Source organism: Neopsephotus bourkii, unplaced genomic scaffold, assembly GCF_033783945.1.
Source record: "Neopsephotus bourkii isolate Nb327-2 ecotype Australia unplaced genomic scaffold, CSIRO-AGI_Nbou_v1 NB_151, whole genome shotgun sequence".
In the NCBI taxonomy this organism is placed as follows: domain Eukaryota; kingdom Metazoa; phylum Chordata; class Aves; order Psittaciformes; family Psittacidae; genus Neopsephotus; species Neopsephotus bourkii.
Window position 1 is genome coordinate 1 of NW_026900668.1, and position 22350 is coordinate 22350.

At 38.8% G+C, this 22350-nt stretch overlaps 1 protein-coding gene across 1 annotated transcript; it reads left to right on the top strand.

Moving 5' to 3' along the window:
• Window positions 1–601: 601 nt before the first annotated feature.
• LOC133221158 (FERM domain-containing protein 3-like) lies at window positions 602–22199 on the top strand (the record flags this gene model as incomplete). The annotated part of the gene is made up of 4 exons (XM_061369846.1): window positions 602–719; window positions 2152–2220; window positions 4827–4948; window positions 20242–22199. Coding segments are annotated over 4 exons (905 nt in total), but the record flags the coding sequence as incomplete, so codon positions are not given.
• Between the last annotated feature and the right edge of the window lie 151 nt (window positions 22200–22350).

Sequence of the window (22350 nt, forward strand, 5' to 3'; positions counted from 1 at the left end):
TTATTTTCAAGTAGATACAGATTATAGGAAGTCATCTATTACTATCTGGGAATGAGAGATTCCATATAAAATCAATTTGCCACTTTGAAGGCAGAGAACATCAAGGAGATGGTGTATCTGAGGTACTCATTCATGATCCTTGTGATAAAAGACTGTGATAAAAGGTAGCTCTGTACTTCATGATTACAGAGGAGCAGTAGCATATAATACCGGCTGCTAAGAAGTTGACTGTATGAAGAAATGCAACTACTTAGGGAGAGAAGCATACTGCTTCTTTATTAGGTGTTTATTTTACTAGTGAGAAAGTGGAATTAGCCTTATCTTCCCATAAACAAGGTGGTGTTAGGGCAAACTTGTCCTAGGGGCTTATCACAGTCATTCCTTCATCCTGTGAATGAAAATCCCAAGAGACACAGCAGGTGTCTGCATTTAATTTTCTTGCTTTCTTATCCAGGTAATCAACTTGGTTTACATTCAGTGTTATGTGCTATCTGAATTATTATATGTGCGCTTTATGTTTTAATTTGTGTAAATTGAATATTACTTTGTGTTATAAAAGTAACAAAGCTTGTAGTTTGCCTTGTTCAGTTCTGCTTATCAGGTTCCTTCTGTGCTGAAAATGTGACATGTTATTTTTCTTCAAGGTATGCAAAATCCAGTCAAATCAAGACCATGTCCAGCAGCAAGATATTTTTTAAAGGCAGTAGATTTCGATACAGGTAGGTGTTTGCTTTTCTTTTTTTCTTTTTCATGGTGAACTGTTGCAGAAAGAGAAAATGTCTGTGATTATCCATGTCAAATAGAATGCTTTTCCTTCTTGAGGATCCATTCACACCTAATATTTTGGTTTGGTTGGTAGGCTGGAGGGAGGGAATGCTATCCAGAGGGACCTTGACACGTTTGTGAGGTGGGCTGATGACAGCCTCATGAGGTTTAACCATGACAAGTGCAAGGTCCTACACCTGGGTCAGAGCAATCCCAGGCACAGCTACAGGCTGGGCAGAGAAGAGATTCAGAGCAGCCCTGCAGAGAAGGACTTGGGGGTGTTGGCCAATGAGAAAATGAACATGAGCTGGCTTCAGTGTGCGCTTGCAGCCCAGAAAGCCAACCATATCCTGGGCTGCATCAAAAGGAGCATGACCAGCAGGTTGAAGGAGGTGGTCCCGCCCCTCTACTCTGCTCTTGTGAGACCTCACTTGGAGTATTGTGTGCAGTTCTGGTGTCCTCAACATAAAAAGGACATGAATCTGTTGGAACACGTCCAGAGGAGAGCCATGAGAATGATCAGGGGACTGGAGCACCTCCCGTATGAAGACAGGCTGAGAAAGTTGGGGCTGTTCAGCCTGGAGAAGAGAAGGCTGTGTGGAGACCTCATAGCAGCCTTCCAGTATCTGAAGGGGGCTTATAAGGATGCCTGGGAGGGGCTCTTCATTAGGGACTGTAGTGATAGGACAAGGGGTAACGGGTTAAAACTTAAACAGGGGAAGTTTAGATTGGATATAAGGAGGAAGTTCTTTACTGTGAGGCTGGTGAGGCTCTGGAATGGGTTGCCGAGGAAGTTGTGAATGCTCCATCCCTGGCAATGTTCAAGGCCAGGTTGGACAAAACCTTGAGTGACATGGTTTAATGTGAGGTGTCCCTGCCCATGGCAGGGGGGTTGGAACTTGATGAGCCCAAGGTCCTTTCTAACCCTAACTATTCTATGATTCTGTGATTCTATATTCTAAGTCAGGATTCGAAAATTTGCTGTTACCTCTTTAGCATCACTTAGTAAATAAACTGGAGGGTTTGTGCAGACTTTTGTCAAAGATCAGTGTCACCAGAATAGGGCTCCATTTTGATGAAGTTTCTATAAAAACAAGGATGTGTGGCCCAGTCAGAGATTGTATGACCCCTGTAACTGGGCAGTTATGGACCAGGGGAGCACTAGTGGGTCAGTCCAGTCGCACCTACTGCGCTACTACAAAAGGTTGGTTTTTTTTAGTAGCTTTGGAGACAAGCGGTCAGCCGCATTTTTAATCCGCAGCATTGTATTTTCACTACATACAATTTTATTTTATTTTTTTTACTTTTCCACTTTTGAATGTAAGTTAATTGTTCATGTATGTATAGTGCTTTGCATTCCCTTATTTATTTCATGTTTTAATGCAGCGGAAAAGTAGCCAAAGAGGTTGTGGAGGCAAGCTCTAAAATCCAAAGGGAACCTCCTGAAGTTCACAGGTATGTCTTCATGTTTGATATTAAAGTTTAAGGACTAAGGAAGATTATTGTTCTCTTCAAGGAAATTCTCTTTCCTTTACTGTGAGATGTAATGTCTGTCATTCTGAGCTTCCACAGTGAAGTATGGAAGCCTTGGGAAATATGTGTGAAGCCATACATGAAGGTGGATTTAATCAGTCAGTTAGATAAGTAGCTTAGATTATTATGTGGGTTATACGTATAATGTTATTACATGATCATGACAGAAATGTATGTTCTTATTTCATTCGTAGATCTTGCCTGGTTTTGAAAGATTCTGTGCATGTGTATGGGCATGTTTAAAAGTGTATTTGATAGTTTTTCATAACACAGTCTGATTGAAAATCAAGAAGTTCTTTCCTGGAGGCATGGGGAGGAGAATCGAAAGAACGTAACTCCCATGGGTTGAGATAGGAACAGTCCAGTAACCAAGGTATAACACAAGTCACTGCTGCTACTACCAATAATAATAATGGTAAGCAAAATAGCAAGGGAAGAGAATACAACCACTCACCACCCACAGACTGATACCTAGCCCAACCTGAGCAGTGATCTAGCCCTTCCGGGTGACTGCCCCCAGTTTATATACCGAGCATGACATGCTGTGGTATGGAATACCTCTTTGGCTAGTTTGGATCAGGTGTCCTTTCTCTGCTTCCTTCCAGCTTCCCTTCCTCCCTGGCAGAGCATGAGACTCAGAAAGTCCTTGGTCAGAGTAAACACTACTGAGCAGCAATTAAAAACATTGGTGTTATCAGCGCTGTTCCCAGGCCGAAGGTCAAAATCACAGCGCTGCACCAGCTACTACTAAGGAGGAAGAAAAAAAAAAAGCATAGAAAATAGCTAAAAGAAAAGCAGGCTTTAGAAACAAATTACTCTATGACAGAAAATTTTGGGGTGGGAAATGGTAGTTTTACAGATGCAAAACATCTGGATGATATGACTGAAGGTAAATATATGTATTTTTTGTATATATATGTATATATTTTGTATATATATGTATATATAAATTATTTCTATATAAAGTTCAATTCAGTGGTATCAAGGCTGCATTGAGAAAGAAACATGCAGTTGTGAGGAAGTTACTGTTCAGTGTCTTCGTGTTTGGCTATTACAAGGACTGCAGACTGAAGATCTCTCCGAGTTTGGAGTCATGCAGCGTTAATGCAGTGGCAAGTTCTTCTGAAAAATACACACTGAATGATTTAATATTTTGCTTCCAGACCATGCCTGAAGGAGGGATCTTGGTAAATAAATATGGAGTAGGAGTATATGGAGTAGGAGCCCTGTGTGTACTCCATAGCACAGCTTCTATTTTGGACTAGTTTTTTAGCTCTTTACAGCAAGCACAAAGATCGAGGGGTTGTGTAACAAGCTCTTGGAGGTACCGTTGAGTTGGAATGCTTGTAGTTACAGTAATCTGAAAAACTTCTTTGGATAGTGAAAATTTAAACAAAATAGTTATTAGAGACTGCTTACAGAATGCGAAAGTGGACGTAAGTAGCTTTGGGCATATGTTAATAAGCAAGGAATCATGGCAGTTGAGGAAGAAAGCTTGTATATCCCCACAGAATATTTAATGACATGTAATGTGACCTAGAATAGGACATGGATCACAGGTTTACTTAAACCTTCAGCAACACACAGTCCCTTCTTTTCACTTGCATAGGTACTTTGTTGAGTTTGTTAATCTATGTGTAATTTTGAGACTGTGCAAACTTGAAATGCATTTTGTGAAACTTCAGCACTATACCTATGTATAGTCAAGTTAAATCCTCTTCCCTTTCATCTTTGCTGTTATCAAAAGTAAATATGTTACAATGTAATGGTTCAGATTCATTGCAGGACTCTTGCTTCAGGCCTGTATCATGTAAGTCTTAGATAACTTATTCTAAAGAGCCATTTTGCATTTTCAGTAATGTGATTTTAGTCTAATGAGCCTCATGACTGAAGTGAATCAACAGCATTTCTCAAATTTCCCTGAGAAAGTTCAACACCTGCTACGAGGAAAGCCTGTTAAAACCAACTAAGACAAGAAAGAAAACCAGCCTGAGCACCTGGAGGCATGGCGCAGAGAGAGTGTCTAGGGTGGGTGAGAATGAGAGCGGTGTGTATGTGTTAAGAGATAGACAGTGAAGATGCAGTTGTTCCTGCTTTAGTCTTTCGTCTGCAGTGCTCAAACCATAACAAATCCTCCCTGGGGGATTGTTCCTGGAGGCAATGCAACAACAAGAGGAAAACGTTTTGTACTCTTTCTACCTTCACCTTCCTTGAAGCCGAATGCTGATGTGTACTGTGCAGCAGGGAGAGGAGCAACATGCAGAAATCCTATGTAAGATGAAGAGGAGTCAGGCTGTGTAAAAGGAAGTAAACCAGCACAAAACCTTCTCTTACACTTCAGATATTGAAAGATTTATAGCTGCTGAGAGTTCAGCATAACATGGTTTAAAGAAGTGTTCAGCGTGCAAAGCTTGTTATGGTAGCTCAAGGCCTAGTGTAATTTATGCAAAATGATTCTAAGATGACACATATTGGACTTAAGTTGCTTCCTTGTGAATAAGCTGATGCTGTTTTCCCCATTCTTTTAGAACCAGCATTACCCAGAGTCGCAGCTCTCCCTCCTGGAACAAGCAACTCATAATCAACATGGAACCTCTACAACCTCTCCTTCCTTCTCCCTGTGAGGAGGAAGAGGCTCCTTTAGACGATGGTGAGTCACTTACCCGATTTGTGCCAAATGCTACCAGTATTTCACAGTATCACAGTTATAAAACATATGGAAAAAGGTATGTTACTGGCTCAGGGATATGGAAAATTTCTAGTAATTTTTATTAGAAGTCCACTGTTAAGGCTCTGCACATCATACTGAGAAATGATCAGTAGCTTAAGGAACAAGCCTCATGCAAGATACATTGTGAGGAAAGTTACTGCTGTTAAGCTTTCAGTTTTAGAATCTTTTTTTAGATTGTCAGGTGAAAGGAGCTTAGCAGGAAATAAGTAATCTCAGCATAGCACCATTTTACTAAATACTAACTGCAGTTACGCAGCAGTAAAAATTGGCACTTTACTGGTGGTTGTGTTGTTTTTCTTGCTTCCCTTTACTTTTAGGTTCTTTCTGTTCTAATGTTATGAAAAACCCTCTGCTAATTTAACTCCATTGACAAAAAGGGATATTATTTGAAGGTCACGAAGGAAAGGTTCTCTGCTAATTTAATGTCATTGACAAAAGGGATGTTATTGGAAGATCAGCTTGAATGTATTTTGTAGAACTAAGTTTTCCATGTATTTGTCTGCTCCTTGATATTATAAAAATCACATTCAACACCTATCTTTTTCAGATCCAGCCATTACAAAGAATGGTATGAACATCTTAGCCATTTTAAATGACGAAAACTGCATTCTTCCTAATAAAAAAAGAAAGCCAACCAAACAATACCCAACAGTGGTGTTATTGAGTTTCAACACTGAATGTAGTAAGAACAGGTGAATTATCTAGTCCATGTAGTTAGCTTGTCTGTGTAGTTACTAGTAGGAGCTGCATAACATGCAGTTAATTTTAACAATTACTTGTTTTCCTCTGCTGCGAAATACCTGTATCTGATAATTTGCTTTCTGGCAGCAAAATACCAACACTGTGTTCCTGCTAGGCAGTTGCCATGAACCTCAGAATAACAACATCTTGCTGCTTGTAAGACTACTCTTCCACACAGCTGTAAGCAATGATACTCATTTTTGGAAACTGCTGACTTGTTGCTATATGCTCAGCAGAGGGTGTTGGTTTCAAATGTGTATTACATAAGTTTGAAAGTCGTGTTTCTTTTTAAATTGTTATTACTACTACAATTTAACAGAAACATTTGCTGATGGGTTTCCTGTAGAATGTTATGCATAGTTAAATACTACCAGCTGCTACATTAACAATATTTAGCTCTCTTACAGTATTTTCCTGTATTGAACTTGGCTGTATTACCAAATTGCAGTATAAACTGATCTCACAGCTCTCTGACACTGATGCTAGCTCTCTTCCCCACATGCACACAATCCCCTTCTGTGATTCCCGTCTTCTCCCTTGCACTATCACTGATCACCTCAGAGGGAATTAGGAGAAGGAGTTAAAAAGCAAAAAAAAACCCAAACAAACCAATGAAAAATACCAGCCAACCAAAACACCCACCCCACCCCCCCAGCTCCTTGGCATCCTTGGCATCTCTCTAAATGTCTGGGCCTGAGATAGGGTGCTTTCTAAAAGGCCTGCTGATGCTACTGAGAGTATGGTGTAGCCCTACCTACGTCAGATGTCCCTTCATTGTGTGGGTTGACTAATGCAGCTTCCAGTACCAATGCTGATATTTCCGCATGGTGCTGCTGGTTGCATACCAATGTTCCAGCTGCTGATGTGGCCAAGACCTTCATAGTATGCTGCGCTGTGCTGTGTCGGTGGTCCCAAGCAACATATTAGCAGGGCTGGCTATAATGGTGCTATCAGATATGCATACCTTGGGCAGACACAGGAGAATGCACAGCTTCGTCTTTTAACTGAGTAAAACTTACTTGTTCTTAATTTTAAATTGTCTTTATGTGTTAAGAGCAAAATATATGGCCAAACCATGGTGGTCTCAGTGTCTTGAGTAAATACTTCTTCCTGAAACTTCTGTAGAGATGAACTCTGAGTTGGTTGAACCTGGGTGGTATGAAACTCAACTAACAAAAACTGTCACATGATTTTGTGCCAGTTACTTGCCAGTTGCTAGGGGACAAAGCCACCAAAGATGGCAATAGCAGAGTCTGAAGGGGTGTTTTAGCATCTTCAGCCTGCCTTGTTCTCCTTAGGATAATCCTTTCAGATGGAACATAAAAACAGCTGGAGCTCATATGAAATTCTGTCTTACAAATCTACTATGGCTATCATGCTGAAGTGAAGCTATTCTACAAAAAAGCACAAATTGTCCAGTGGTTTTGCAGACATGTAAGAAAGGGTATGCTCATAAGTGACCATTGTTTGTGGGAAGAAAGATTTTAGATGCCTGTGATATCACAATAATAGTTACTTTAGCATTTGACACTTATATAAGAGGATTTGAAAAAAAGTAATAGCATTTTATTTTTTATCAGAATGGCAAGCATAAATATCCTGAGTTTGTCTGTTGGTGTCTTGTTTTTCAAGAGGTAAATCTTCAGTCTGTACTTACGGGCAATATACAGGTGATCAGTTACTAATTTAAGCACATAGATTTGAATTGGCATTCTTACCTCAATGTGCTTTTATTCCTGTTTTAAATTATAGTTATGTAACTTAACTTACCTAAGATTGGCCATCAGCAAATACATACTTTATCATATTAAAAAACTAGTCTCAACTAGTCTCAAGTCCTTGTGCTTTAGGTTTTGTAGGTCATCTCTCAGTCCTTTATTGCTACAGCTTAAGATTCTTCAGGCTCTCACACTGCTTGTTACAGACTCTTGTTTTGCACTAATGTCCATTCTGTCTCCAGAAGAAAGAGGCATGGTTTTGTAAAGATGCAACCATAAAAGTACTGTCGTGTGTAGGAGGTTATTCTGAGAATTAGATTTTACATATGTCAATGTCAGGTGTGGTTGGGAAGATCATTTCTATGTTTTGAACCTAAAAGACATTCTTCAGAAGGCACCTACCTAAAGGAGTTCTAAGTGTATCCAGAAGTGTGATTGCAAAATTCATCTTTGTCACAGATGGCAAAATTAGACCCTTCCAGTTGGTCCTGTTAGGTCCTTTGTGTGGTTGTATTCCATACGCAGTTGAAAGCATTGTATTTTTTTGTTTGTTTGTTTGTATTGATGCAAAAATTGTATGGCTGCCTTCTTTCACCACCTAATTTGGTGAGGCAGATTATTGCCTGTTCTGATCACTTGGCAGTTGTTTTGCAGGTGGTAGGTCATTGTCTGGATTTTCCAGCACCAGATACTATCAGGGCTTCAGGTATTTGAATAGTCCAACTAAAAAAAAAAAAATAATAAAAAATTAAAAGAAAAAAGGCAAAATCACGACTCTTGAGTCACAGGATATTAATGTGGGTATAACAAAGTGATGGAAACTCAAGTTACTCAATACCTGTGTGCTCAGGTTTCATACATGAATTATTTTCCTGGTAACATTGACTTTTGCCTTTAGAGCTACCAAAGGGAAAGTAGCATGCTTCAGTAGTTCTATTAATTGATCTACCTTGCACTCTATCTGAGAAAAAAGAAAGTTGATGTCCTCACTGATCTTTTAAGAATCTGTTTTTCTTATGAAATTATATGCTTGTGCATCTGAGTTGTATACAGAGAGCTCTTATCCTTTAGCAACCTTATTTTTGTGTGTCACTCAAATATAAGAAATATTGCATTAACAACAATTAAGTGGCATGAATGACATTTCATTTACACTGCAGAGTCTTTGTTGCATCTTAAAAGCATGTATGGGAATGAACACACGGCAGCTACTCCCAGACTAGATGTGTGTCTGCACGTGAGTTCTCACCTGTGTAAGCTTTGGTTGTAGAGTAGAGGCATATGGATCTTTTATGGCTATAGCTGAGGCAACAACACATGAAAAATTTGCCACATAATAATATGAACAAATATTAAAAAAATGCTAGCAAAATAATAATGTTAAGTACCTGTTCACATGTCATGTCTGTAGAGCAGGAAGAGTGTTACAGGTAATCAAGTTCACCGTTTTCCCTGGGCACAGCTCAATGTTGCTGCACTTAATTTTTATTGGAAAAAGAAAATTGTTTAGTCCTGACTGTGTCTCTGGTTAGAATTAATATACAGCTTGTCAACAATCATATTTTTTAAATCATACCTGCTGTATATGAGACACAGTTTATCTTAATACATTAGAGAGAATCATGAAGCATCTTGTATCATGTAGCATCAAATAGTTTTTCCCTGTGAAATTAGCAGCAGCAATACTCCTGTTAGCTGATTGTACATGAGGGGGTGTGTGTGTGTGTGCGTGCGTGTGTGTATAATAACAAACACTGTAAATATAGGAGTTCATCAGATTTCTTAGTGACTTTTCTAAATAAAATACCAGTTCCATTTTTAGATTTCTCTGGTGTGTAGAGCTAAATAATTTGTTCTAATATTCCATTAATACTCCATTAAATTTAGTAGAGGCCAAAGTGAGCATCTGTAGGACAGGTTGAATGTAATGTAATTTTCTACTAGTTTTTGGTAGTTTCAAATGTTGAGATCATTCTCCCATTTATGGATCATTATTCCATTTATGTAATGAAATCTGGTCTCGCTACTGTACTCTTTGTCATGCAAGCTTTTGGGACTCTCTCTCTCAAAGAGTGTTCTGGCCTCAGGAGGTTTTAACATCACTGGGTGCATCTCCATGTCTGTATTCAACAAACTTGGATTTACAGTCTCAAACCATATAATTGATCCCTACAAGGTCTGAAAACAACTTTTTTAACAAACAAACCTTTTGCTTCAAGATAACAATACTAGTGCTAACAACAAATAGCTCTCCCAGCTTTCCTTTGTAGCTTAGTTACAAATTCTCAGATTTCTAGGTGTTTACTATGCTGTTCGTCTACAGAGTAAGATCACTACTTTTGTCACAAACTAAACAACATTGCCCCCATCACCTTAATAAGATAACCTCTGAAATCTGAAGACAGGTGATTTACCTCCTTTTCACAAATACATTGAAACTGTTATTCTTGAACAGAATTTTTCTGTTTGTGATGGAAAGATGCTAGTTTTGGGGGGTGTTTTTCAGTTTTAGCTTTCTGGTTTTGGGAGGGGACTGGTTTTGCTTTCATAAACAATACTTCCTGGTTTTAACAGGCGCTACCTAACCATCTGCTGTTTTCTACCTTCTCACAAATGGCAGTGGTCTCTCTGCCACAGTTACCATCAGGAGTCATCAGCTGTGTATTATATAAAGTAGCAAATTAGGAACGAGCAGAGTGATAAGAGCTGGAAAACCAATTAGGTACTGAGAGGAACCTTTGTCTTGCTGGCTCTCCACACAGAACGTTCTGGGCAGCAGTGGAGAAGCAGGCTTCTTGTCTTACAAATCTTTGCAGAAAAACATCTTCAAACCATTACACAGAATGTGCTGCTAATGTCAAATCATGCACTCTTCTTTCTCTCAGGAGATAAAGCCTGTGCCTTACTTGCTGAGAGTTATTGGTAGCAACAGAGGGCTGCAAGGTTTCAACATAGATCTCACTCAGTTTTGTATGCATGCTTTGTGGGCAGTGACTTGACATCTCACAGTCATTTCTGTTTTGCATGGTCATGGTCACATGAAACATAAATGATAAATGTTTATTTACCAACATGAATGTCCTCCTGTTGGAAATTATTCACAGCCTTGTCCAGGTGACACTTCTGTCCTTGATTAGACTGTCTTTTGCATATCGAACATGATGGTGGTTAGGCTTTTGTAAGAATTGGTGCTTTCCAGTTCTTGTAACTGTGTAAAAAGTGAATATTCAACACTTTTAAGTGAGATTTTAATAATTCTCTTTTGGCTGTTACAACAGTTGTGAGAATGAAGATGACAAAAGCAGACAGAATCTTACTTTTGAAGCGGTGACGAAATGGAGATAGGAAGCAGAGGGGCACTTGATCTTTCCTGAGAGTGCTTGCAGAGAAGGAAAGGAAGAAGAGGAGAGTTGTCCCTGCAGGGAAATGTGTAAAAAGGAGCACTGCTGGAATTTCATATTCTGGGGCCAGGCAGGGCAGAGGAACCACTGTAAAGACTCTTCCCAAAGCTCCATTGAAGCAGATGTTTATCATGAGAAAAATCTCTTTATGTAAAGTACACCTTTTCAGGACTCTCTCCCCTGCCCCCTTTTTTCCCACATAGTCACATGCACATCATTGATTTCATGGTGCAGAGGAAACAAGGATGAACAGATAATGAACACTTAGATGGCACACATGCCATAAACATTAAAGGCAGGGATTCTGGGAAGTGAGAGACTGGCTCCCCACATGCCCACTCCTTCCAGTTTATCTCCTTTCTGTGGTTTCAGTGGGCCCAGTAAAAGCTCCTTTCCCATTAGGACAGTTTGAAGCTGTGCACGTGGTTGTATTCCAGATTCCAGCTGGAGCAAGTTATCAGCCAGCCTATGTGCGTCATGCCTTTTTTAGGAGCCTGCATATCTCTGCAGACTGTGACAGGGAAGGTGCACAGCCTTCTGAAGATCCCTTCTTTCTGATGTATACAAAATGTGTCTAATAGTTGTCCACACGTGGGAACTGGAGCACATATGCAGAGACACATTTTTCCCAGACTTAGGAATTTCCTTCTTCTGTTCATACATGGGCAGATCAGCTTTGATTTTAGGCTTCATCTGATTGGTTTCCTTCTGACTAAGGTTTGTAAGCACAGCATAGGATTTTTCCTTTTGAATCTATGTGTTTTATGCGATTATTTTCCAGGCAGCAGTGGGGAGCTGACATCAGTAGCTAAATTGAAGCTCTTCAGAAAGATAATGGCCACAGTGTCATTTTGCTCTTTGAAAAACAGATCCTAAATGCTGGCCTTTTGTTTCACAATGCTATGTTTTGATGCCTTGGATATTTTTATGCTTGTGTGTGTGGTTCAGCTGTTATGCTAGCAACTGCTAACTGAGATGGATGCTGTGGAAGTTTGTATTGTATGTTATGAGGCATTTGGAAATGTTTAAAAATAACCTCTCATTCTGTTCCCCACTGGGATATTTTTGTTGGCCGTGTTAGAACCGTGTCATTTGATTCATTGAGACTGACTTGTGTTAGTCTCTTAAAACTCAGTGGGAACCCAGTGAAAGGTCAAAGCTGGTATGGGTAGAGCCTTTCGAAGACTTTGAGAAGAGGAGTCAATAGTCAAAATGGTGAAATGTCTTGTAAAAATCCAAACCAAGAGAAGCATTCATTTGCGGATGGTTAACCACTGCAACAAGGAAGTGTGCATTCGATTACTGCGGCATGGCTCCAAGATCACAGCCAGAAGGGCTGGTAAATTTACATTCATTTTACTCAAACCTTTCTCCCCTCTCTCTTCTCATATCTTTTATGCTAATAATGGTCTCTTGGAAAGGAACTATCATGAAAATGACAATGTTACATCAAGTACATCAGAGAATAAGGACAAATTACTGACAGGAGCAGAGTTGCAAATGGGGAATGAATGAGACAAAACTTAAATGACATTTGTTGAAGTATCTTGTAAATTGTGGATTTTTTTCTTAATTGCTGAAAAATGAGTGACTCAAATTTTGCCCTTGTAGTATTCTTGGGCTGGGGTGGAGAAATACTTTGAAACTGTGATAATTTCTGTCAAAACTAAATAGTTCTTAAACTAGCAGATAGTTTGGTAGCAGCTTTTGAATGTCAGCTGAATACAGTAGTAGATGCAGTTTAGTGTTTTACTGCAGATGAGTGGGTTGCCAGATCATAACTTTGTTGGTTTTATTTTTCTGAAGACTGAATAATTTAATACATTGAATAATAGTACTGGGGTGCAGTGGGGAAAGAGTCTAATCTGGATCTATTTCTCACTACATATAACAGTGTGCAACCCAAGGAACAAAAAGTATTCAGTATTGCTTTGGATAACAACCAAAACAAAGTCGGTTTGTGGTTTTGGCATTTTTTTTCCTTGTTTTTATACTGAATCCCTTTGCCAAAGATGGATTGGTCTCTCTCTCAATCTGTATGTCTGTTTCCTTACAGTATTAAGACATTTCAAAAACTGTTTCTCCATGCTTTCTGTGGTACTGTTTAGTTTTGGTGTTTTTGTATATGTGGTTGACAGATTTCAGTTTCCATGCACCTATATAAAACTATGCCTTTGTATTGAATCTTCATTTTAGAAATGAGTATTTACAGAAGAATTAACTGAGAATATGGCAAAGACCAGAATATTCTCAGACTTTTGGCTCCTGAAAATCAGAAAACAGTAAGCACAGTAGCTATGGGAGTACCTGTTTCTTGCAGTGATTTACATTGTAGCAGCAACAGCTCCTGGTTGCTTTTGCTTCATGAAAAGCAAACTGTATTGTTTATGAGAAAGCAATTCCCTCGATTCAAAAATAGAGAGCAGTATTGAAAAAGCATTACTATTTACATATTTCGTATTCTTACACCTCTGAGGTTAAATGTTTGCTCCAAAAAGATACAATAGATACTTGGCAGTCCTGGGGTAGTGGTTGGTCTTGATAATCTTAACGATCTTTTCTGGCACAGGTGATTCTATGATTCTAAGATGACACCAGTCTAGTAGCAGATTTATGAATTGGGGCTACATCGATTCTTAACACTCTTGATTTTGCAGTACTGTTTATAGGATGCTACTCCTTTTGGTGTACACATGCATAAAGCCTGTATATCAGCATGATATGGTATGAAACGTAAGGGCTGAAGTTAGCTTGTGCAAAACTCATGGCAGGGAGCATAACTTCCTGGGAAAACCCTTTCGTGGCTGCTACCACTTCAGAACGACACTGACTTGCACTGGGAGGGCTCACCCCAAGCTGAGTGGAGATGCTGAAATGACCAGCTTGTCCTTTGCTTTGGTGCCAGGCTTTCACACGAGTGCCCGGTTAGTTTCAGCCTTGCTCTCTTCGGCCTGGTGCTAGACACTGACTCGCTGCAGTCCCTTCACCAGCTCCTCTGATTTCTCTGAGCTGTTGACAGATGTACCTTGCCTTCTCATTCCTGCTTCCCTGACAGTTCTTTTCCTGCTACTCTCTTCAGCCTTTTCACTGCTTATTCCTAGTTCTGGAAGGAGGTCAGCAATGCTGGGTGGGCTTCTTCCAGGTCAGAGGGAGGCTAGAGACAGATTCCAGAGCATCCACTGTCGTGAATGGTGTGTTCTGCTTCTACCTTTGTGAGTTAGGTGCCCTTTGCGGGGTGTTAAAAGTGGGGTGGCATCCTATAAACAGTACTAATGGCTGCACTAGCTGTGACGTTAGCTGAATGCTGTTGGGGGGCAATTTGTAACACCACAGTCACATTGTTAGCAACAGATGTGAGTTGGCAGCTGTGACAGGGCTTTGCTCTCTTCTAGAAGTTCTTGTAGAACTAATGGGAATGGCCAGGTGGAAAGCCAGGCCACTACCTAAAAAGGAGTTACTATAAACTGTCATTGATTTATTCTCCTTGCAAAGCTAGAACAGGTGTCTTCTGTGGGTACAGGATGTGAGTAAGGTACAGAACTGTGGCCTCCTACTTCTGAGGGCTACACATCTGACTGTGATGTAGATTGTTTTGATACAGGTCCTGCGAAGGGGAATATTTGAGTTTACTGCAATTCTAGATTCTGTTTCTCTTTCCTACGTCTTCTCTGTGACATGTGAGCACTTTGCTCATGTGAGAAAGTCACCCTCTCCCCTCTGAAAGATCACTCTATTCATAGCACAAAAAAATTTTATCCACTTTGAAAATAAGCAAACCAATACACAATACTTCTAGAGGAAGTAGTAAAAGGGATAGGAAGGAACTGCCCTAATTGCAGTTGGCTGGCTACTGCATATACAGGTTACACATGTGCATGAAGTATTCCAAGCACGGCTCTTTTTAGATCATGTCGGTTTTTTCAGATCTCTTTTTAAGAGAAGGAAATGCTCACTCTTATTCCTTTCTCCACTATACAAAGCCTTTACAGGTGTGTAGTTGTGTTTGCAATACAGTAAAGCTGTATACAGTATATCTGGCCACCAGACAGTGTGTGAACTGAATTTTTAAATAAGCAGAGAATACATTTTTCTGTGGGCTGTATTTCCAGCAACTGAATCTTCTCAAGAATGGCGGAGCTGGGACTGCCTTTCATCCAGCTAATCCTCAGCTGCTGGTTTTGGCACCTTTAGAAACACTAGCAGCTGACAATCTTCATGTCAGACCTCTTGCACATTCATGTTTGCAGCAGATGAACGCTGTAAAGTCATGTTTTATTAAGCTGTTCATGTTCCTATGTGCTGTGGGAAGTTAGAAGTTTGGAGCAATCCCAGTACTTGGTGGAAGGGAAGTACTGAGTTTTGGCTAGCACAGTGAAAACTGTCTGTCTCTGTAAATTTTGTCCAGTTGCCAGAAAAGTGTAGCAAATTTTTGCTAGGGGTGTATAACGTAAGAAATAAAATTGAGCTCATTTACTTGATATTTCGATAATATGTATTAAAAGATTCTGACCTGTGGAATGTAAGTGCCTGTAAAAATATAAAATGAAGAATGAAAGGAAGTTCTTCTTGATTAAATGTAATACTCAAGTCATTGTGCTTTAAATCTAAACACAATACAAATTTTAATTATTACTACAGAACTAGTAGGCATTTCAAAATATAGCCTAAAAGATTATACATTATTCCTATAAGGGTGGTAGCAAAATAATTGTTATGTATGGATAGGAGTAAAGGATTTGCACCAGTGTTGTAGAGTAATTAAAGGACATTGGCTTTCGACTTGCTTTAGCTTTTATGTTCTCTTTTTCCATTGGAAGATATTGGGGATCTATTCCTTTTGTCTCAACCTGGTTGTATTGCTTCAGATAGCTGACTTATTATCTGCTCAAACTACATAGGGAACTATAAGGTTAATATACGCTTTGGAACTTTGACACATTCCATTTTTAAAACCCCTGATCTGAAAGGGTTCCTCTCCTGCCTTCTGTCTACAGGTTAATCATAAAGTTAAAAGTTTGTCAGTTACTTGAGAAAAATACAGTTTTAATGAAAGTTAATATGATCTTTCTTATTTATGTTCACTATGTATTTTATGCATGTTTGAATTTACTCTGGAGAAGGAGAGAAGGCTCAAGAACCATAAATTGGGGTGACCTTTCTCTGCAGTATCTGCAGCTGTCCTCTTTATGATGAGAAACATGATGAAGATATGTTACTGACCTTGCATCTAAGCAGGTATAGATAAGCCAACAGACAGGATTCTCAAATTTGGGTGGTTAAAATTAGGTCCTTTAATCCATATTGAAGCGCCCTGAGCAAGTGGATCAACTTACCTTTTACTCAAGAGAAAGTGAAAAGCACATTTGAAAATCAAATTGTAGTCCTTGTAAATTTAAAGATATGTGTAGATGCTTAATGTTGTGCTCTGGAATTTAAGAATTTTGGCTTTTATGTTTTAAGATAGCATGAGTTGCATCCTCAGATGACTCCAAGTATGGTTTGATGATCCAGCATTACTTGCTATTACACCATGCTTTGGAGAAAGATCCACCCAAATCTCTTCTCACCTCTTAGTGGTCCTACACTGTTGTACCTACTTTCAATCAGTTTGTATCCTCCTCTTGATGAGTGTTGCAGATATGTTTGTTAATGGCAAAGACTGGTGTAGACAATAAATTCCAGCACAAAATGTGTTTCATGCTGAAATAGGTAGAATGTCTGAAATGGCTGTGATAGAAAAGGACAGAGTACTTGAGGCAAGGAATTGTTAGCTGGGCAGTCAAATTAAGCTAATAAGGAGACATTTGCATTTTATTGAGGACAAGGTTTAATTCATCTATGCAGATCTGCTGGCTAAGTCACAGTGAAAGGATCATTCCCTGCTAATGTGCTGCATTTGCAAAAACATCTGTCAACCCATTTCAGGAAGAAAAACCACCAGAGAACTAACCCAGGAAGAAAAACAGTTGTCTTCCAAGTTTAGCTTTACTAGGTGGCTTATTCAGAGGAGAAATGGTCATTTTTTGGTTGATATAGCCAGAATGTGATACCACACCTGGAGGTGTGGCCAACGTATCTCTCAGAGAACAGGAAGCAAATTACAGAGCAAGAGATCTGTTGGGGACATTTTGAAGACTTAAAAGGAAAAGTTAATTTTGGTGGTTAATGTGCTCTACTGAAGGGGAGTAGGGAAGTGCTTCCCGAGGATTATATTCTGTAATGAAGAGGTTTTCTGTAATGAATGTAACATGACACATAAAAGCATGCTCTAGGAAGGGGATCCAGGGAGTTGTCTTGTAAGGTAAGGACCAAGCTAGCTTATTCAAGGAGTGATTAAATGTAAGTAAGTTAGTGTGCAGGTTTTCTATAATTGTTAATGCATTTTAGAAGTATCTGTAATATGTTGCATAGTCTATCTTGTATTTACTGGCATTTCAAGTTCAGTATGATTTTAAAGTTACCAGATATTAAAAAGTCATTGCTAACCCAATTTTTGGGAAGTCTGGGATAACTTAGCAAGTACCTTACTTACTCTTTTCAGTGTGTGGAGAGCATGCTAACAAACAGAGCTTCAAAGGTTGCATAGAGGATTTTGTGGTTACTGTCAGGCACTCTGACATACAACAGGCTATTATGGTAGGTATTTCCATGAAAAAATGTCGTAACAAGTGACTCCTAGTACAGGAGCCCTTTTTCACAAAATATTGATCTGCTTGTTTAACTTTGTATTGACAGATTTTTCAGCAAATACTGAGTATTTTGGGATCTGGCAGAAATGTGATCATGTGCTTGTGTCTGGCCTAGGGCAGGTCTACTGGCCTGGTGGTTCAGAGATCTGGTATCAGTTATGAAACTGAGATTTTAATGGATATGTCCTGCCCTGAGTATGGTAGTTATGGTAGATAACAAAAAGGAAAAAAAAAATAGATAGAAATTTAAACTGGAGGTGGTAAGACCTTGTCATTCAAGAAATGCAAAATTTGTAATATTGAGAAAGTCCACGGTAGGGTTTGTATCACCCGATTTCACTGAAATGTAGTCATGTCTGCTGCTGGTCTAATGATCATTAGCGAGTGACACAAGAATATTATTTTTATATCTAGTCAAATAGAAGGAAATCAGGTTTCAGCAACAAAGTTAATCTCAGTGGAGTGAAAAGTATCTAAAAATCAGTGACATTATCAAGAAAACGTGAAAATGCTTCTGATTTCGAAGTGAGATTCTTTGCAGAATTTTGGTCAGTTGCAATTGAGTTACTATTTAAAATTGTAGCTTAGAATTATGATCCAAAATGATCTAAATTATGTATTTTCCCATATTGTAGCTGTCTTTATGATACGGATTTTCGCTTTTCCATTTTTCCCCTGTGTTATATGTCTACGGAGCAGTGATGCATCTTAAGGTTCGAGTCATGCTTTATTTTCCTCATCTCAATATAACTATAATGGGCCTTTTGTTTATTTTTTTTGTATATTTTCCATCTTTTAATAGAAAACTTTCATAGAGCTTGCTGAGAGTCATTTACTTCACACTGAAAACCATTATGTCTAGCCTAATTAGCACTGGAGGTGTACTTCTTTTCTGATCACTTGCTTTTCTGTAATAATACATTTTCTTGTATTCCACATTGTTTTAAAGTCTCTGAACCTCAATTATTTGCAGCATTAAAACTGAAAAGAATCTTTGATGGTGTCAGTTCACTTTTACGGATCTTTCACTGATATAAAAAAATTAGCCTGATTTGAATTATAAATAGTCCACTGACGTGAATTTCCCAAGTTGTTTGTTGGACAAGTCATGTAACATTATATTGGTTTTACCTACTCAATCTTTATCTGCATGCTGCATTTGGATTAGCCATTACAAAAGAATGAAGAGATGCGGAACATCACAAAATAATAAGTACCAAGTGTTACTGTCAACACGGGAGTCATGGACAGCGCAGGAACGATCAATGTGATCAGCGAATGCCAATTTATTACAAAGCTTTAATTCCTTATATACCATTTCTTACAGGCACTTACAGTGATTTGGCATATTATGATTGGATACATGTCTTGAAGACCCTTAGCAACTAACACATAATTGGTTAAGCACAGGTGTGAGAACTTGAACTCGAAAGCTTGCCAACAGTCCACAGTTCTCATTAACTCGGTGAATTACAGCTTCTTCTTACCTTGCTTGGTTAAGCTTCCTCGGGCCTCTCACGGCCTTGCTGTATCTTTCAGGATTATTCAGTTTATGTACCAATTATGCCTTTTCCTGTGAGAACACTGTCTCCACATGTTACTATATATTACTGTTGCACATGATAATGTGCATGGTCTGTTCCTTCTGACCATAGATAGTTGGCATCTGATGATGGTAATGAGCATTAGACATGGGACGAATTTAAAACTGTTTTTCCCATCAATTTGTTTGAGCTCTGTACTTGACTCTTGTCTGTTCCATTCCTGCAGCTGACAACTAGCAGCGGTCTCTGCAGTGTTGATGTAGCTACAAAGCAGCTAGACTTCTGTGCAGGCTTAACTGCTGTTAGTATTAGACTGGAAAAAGGGGAGTGAGTTTTGAGAGAACTTGGGCAGAGAGAGGAGTCATAAGAAATAAGCATTCCAGTAAGGCTAAGAAAGACTCTTCTGTAAGGGAAAGAGAAAGATTTAAAGGAGAGGGAAAAGAGACTGTAAGTATGAAGAGTAGAAAGATGACTGGAACTAAAACAAGACATGAAGAGAGAGAGCTTTTTAAAGTGATGAGACATTTTCATTCTGTTTCAATGATATCTAATCCCAATACTGTGTGTCTGCCTTCCTCTTCTTTTATCTTCTCAACTTCTAATGTGAATTTATAATGCTAATCTACTGTCTCTTTCTAATTTCATGCTCTATTAAAAATTCCCAACCTCAGCCATTATCACTTCCCAACCATACCACTTTCTCCTCATTCACCTCAAAGAAATAAAGGTGGGTTGTTGTTGTTTTTCTTATTATTGGCCATCAAATAGTACCGGTTCAGATGTACTAGGTATTCATTTATATCAGAAGTCTGATTGCCAGTACAAAATTAGCTGTTCTGTTTTCTCCTTTGTGTTACACTGTTATTAGCAGTAGCTGTATCAGACAAAGTCAAGCAGCTCTGGTATACTGCAGTGTTGTAAAGAAGTTCCTCTCCTCTGGTACTTTTCTAAAGGCTTTTTCCAGTTTTTACAAACCGTGCATGGTCTGGTTTCGATATGCAAAATGACTGCAGAATCTTCTTTCCAATCCCTGTTAGATGCTACTGGAAGGCTGAGGGTTTTGGTGAGGTTTTTTTAGGGCAAAAATTTAGGATCACTATTTTTGTCTCTTTCTTTCAGGTGTCCAACTGCCAAGGGAAGATGAGATTTCAGTCCGAGTGACCTCAAGCTCTCCAGTTAAGGACACTGGGGAGAATGTTGATCTTGCCATTGAACAGGAAGAAAAAATGAAAGAAGAACCTTTAACCATCTCAGAACTGGTATACAATCCTAGTGCCAGCTTGCTGCCCACTCCTGTTGATGATGAGATTGACATGCTCTTCGATACCTCTCCAAGAGTAGAGTATGAGAAAGATGATACAGATTCATTTGAGGAACTGGAAGCAGATGAAAATGCATTTTTGATTGCAGAGGAGGAAGAACTGAAAGAAGCTCGCAGAGCGCTTAGGTGGAGCTATGACTTTCTAATGGGCAACATAGAGGTGAATGCCTTTGTGAAAAGTTTCTCCAGACTTCTCTTTGTAGGCCTTGGACTGTTACTGTTTGTGTTCCCTCTTCTCCTTGTTCTCTTGGAGTCGGACCTTCAAATCTCTTTTCTCCATGAAATTCGTCAGACACCTGAGTTTCAGCAGTTTCATATTGAGTATTACTGCCCCCTTAGGCAGTGGGTGGCTTGCAAAATAAACTTCATTCGTGACATGCTGGGCAGCTTTTAAATTTTAAATAAATATGGTAAAACTAAGGGCTATATTCAAAATTTCAGTTAGTGCCAGCTTTCCATAATGCCCCTGAAAACAGTACCTGTTCCAGACAGTAGCTGTCTTCATATCCATACATGGATAAACTCATAGATTTTTCAAGTTCTTAAGTTCTCTTTGCATTGTTAAATTTCCTGTTTAGCTACAGGCTTTTATGGTCAGGTTTCAGTAACCAAAAGGAAGATTTATTCTAATTGCATTTCAGACTTCCTGCTCATCTATTACATCATGTAAGATGGGGTCACAATAAGTTTCGTTGTCCATAATCTTTCAGTCCATGACACTAAATCCAATGAAACTGAAAGAAAAACTGTTTTGAATATACTCCTTAGTGCAGCAGTCTTCTAACCAATGCCTATACAAGCAATGTTTATGCTGGGTTTTTGTTTTTGGTTTGTTTTTCTGTTTGTTTGGTTTTTTTAGAATTTTACATGTTTAAAATATTTTGGTAATTTTTTAGCAAAAGACAACTTCAGATGTTATTTAAATGTACAAGTTGGTAAGAAAAATGCACAAGGAAACGTGGGATGTTTTTAGTGTTTTAGCAATGACTTGTTTTTAAACTAGCGGCTGCAGAATGAGTAAGTTTAATATAGGTCTATAAAGAAAGAGTCTGGTTTGGGAAATACATAGAAAGTTCACTCAAGTTCAGTAGGGGCTGCCTGGGGGAGGTGAAAGGACACCAAGTACGCAGAAGAATTTCTGAAAGGCACAGTTGTAAAGCTTATGGAAGTGAGCAGAAAGGAAAGTAATGGTACTTCCTCTTAGCTGTCAGGTTGTCTTACATAGTATCAGTGCTGTAGAAAGTCTCTACAAGATAGAGACATTTTGGAAAAGAGTGAGTTCAGTCTAAATGTAGATTATTTTAGGTAACATCAAAGTAGATAATAGTAAGTAGGAAGAAAAAAAGCCAAAGCCCTCACTTAAATTAGTAGGTGAGTGACCTACTTTTAAAAATTATAGAGAAAAAGAGGAAAAGGAACACGTTTTATATTCCTTTTTGAAAGCAAAGCATTAGGCTGTACAGTTGACATAAGAGTATTCTACTGACTCACCATTAAAGGCTTTAAGTAAAAGATGCATCTTAATCCTTGATGCCCATCATTACTAATCTCTAAGACATGTTTTCTGTGCATACGAATATGCTTCGTTTCATATATTACAGTACTATACTTACCCTCTTTCCTTGTTATTACAAATCCAGTTACGTATCTAATGCTGTTTCATGTAACATGGATTTGTATAACTAAAGGTATTCCAATATAGCTTAGAGAATATGCTTAAGTAATTCCTGTCAGTGCTGAGAATGTTTGGTGGCCCTCCAATATGCCACAGAGGTTGTATTTAAGAAAAGAACGCTTTTAGCCTTCCTTTCCCTGATGTATTTCATATTTAAAATAGGGAACTCTGATTTTGGCCTCACAGTCTTTCTTCTGCTTAGGTATTTATGAATTGGAGACATATTTATGCT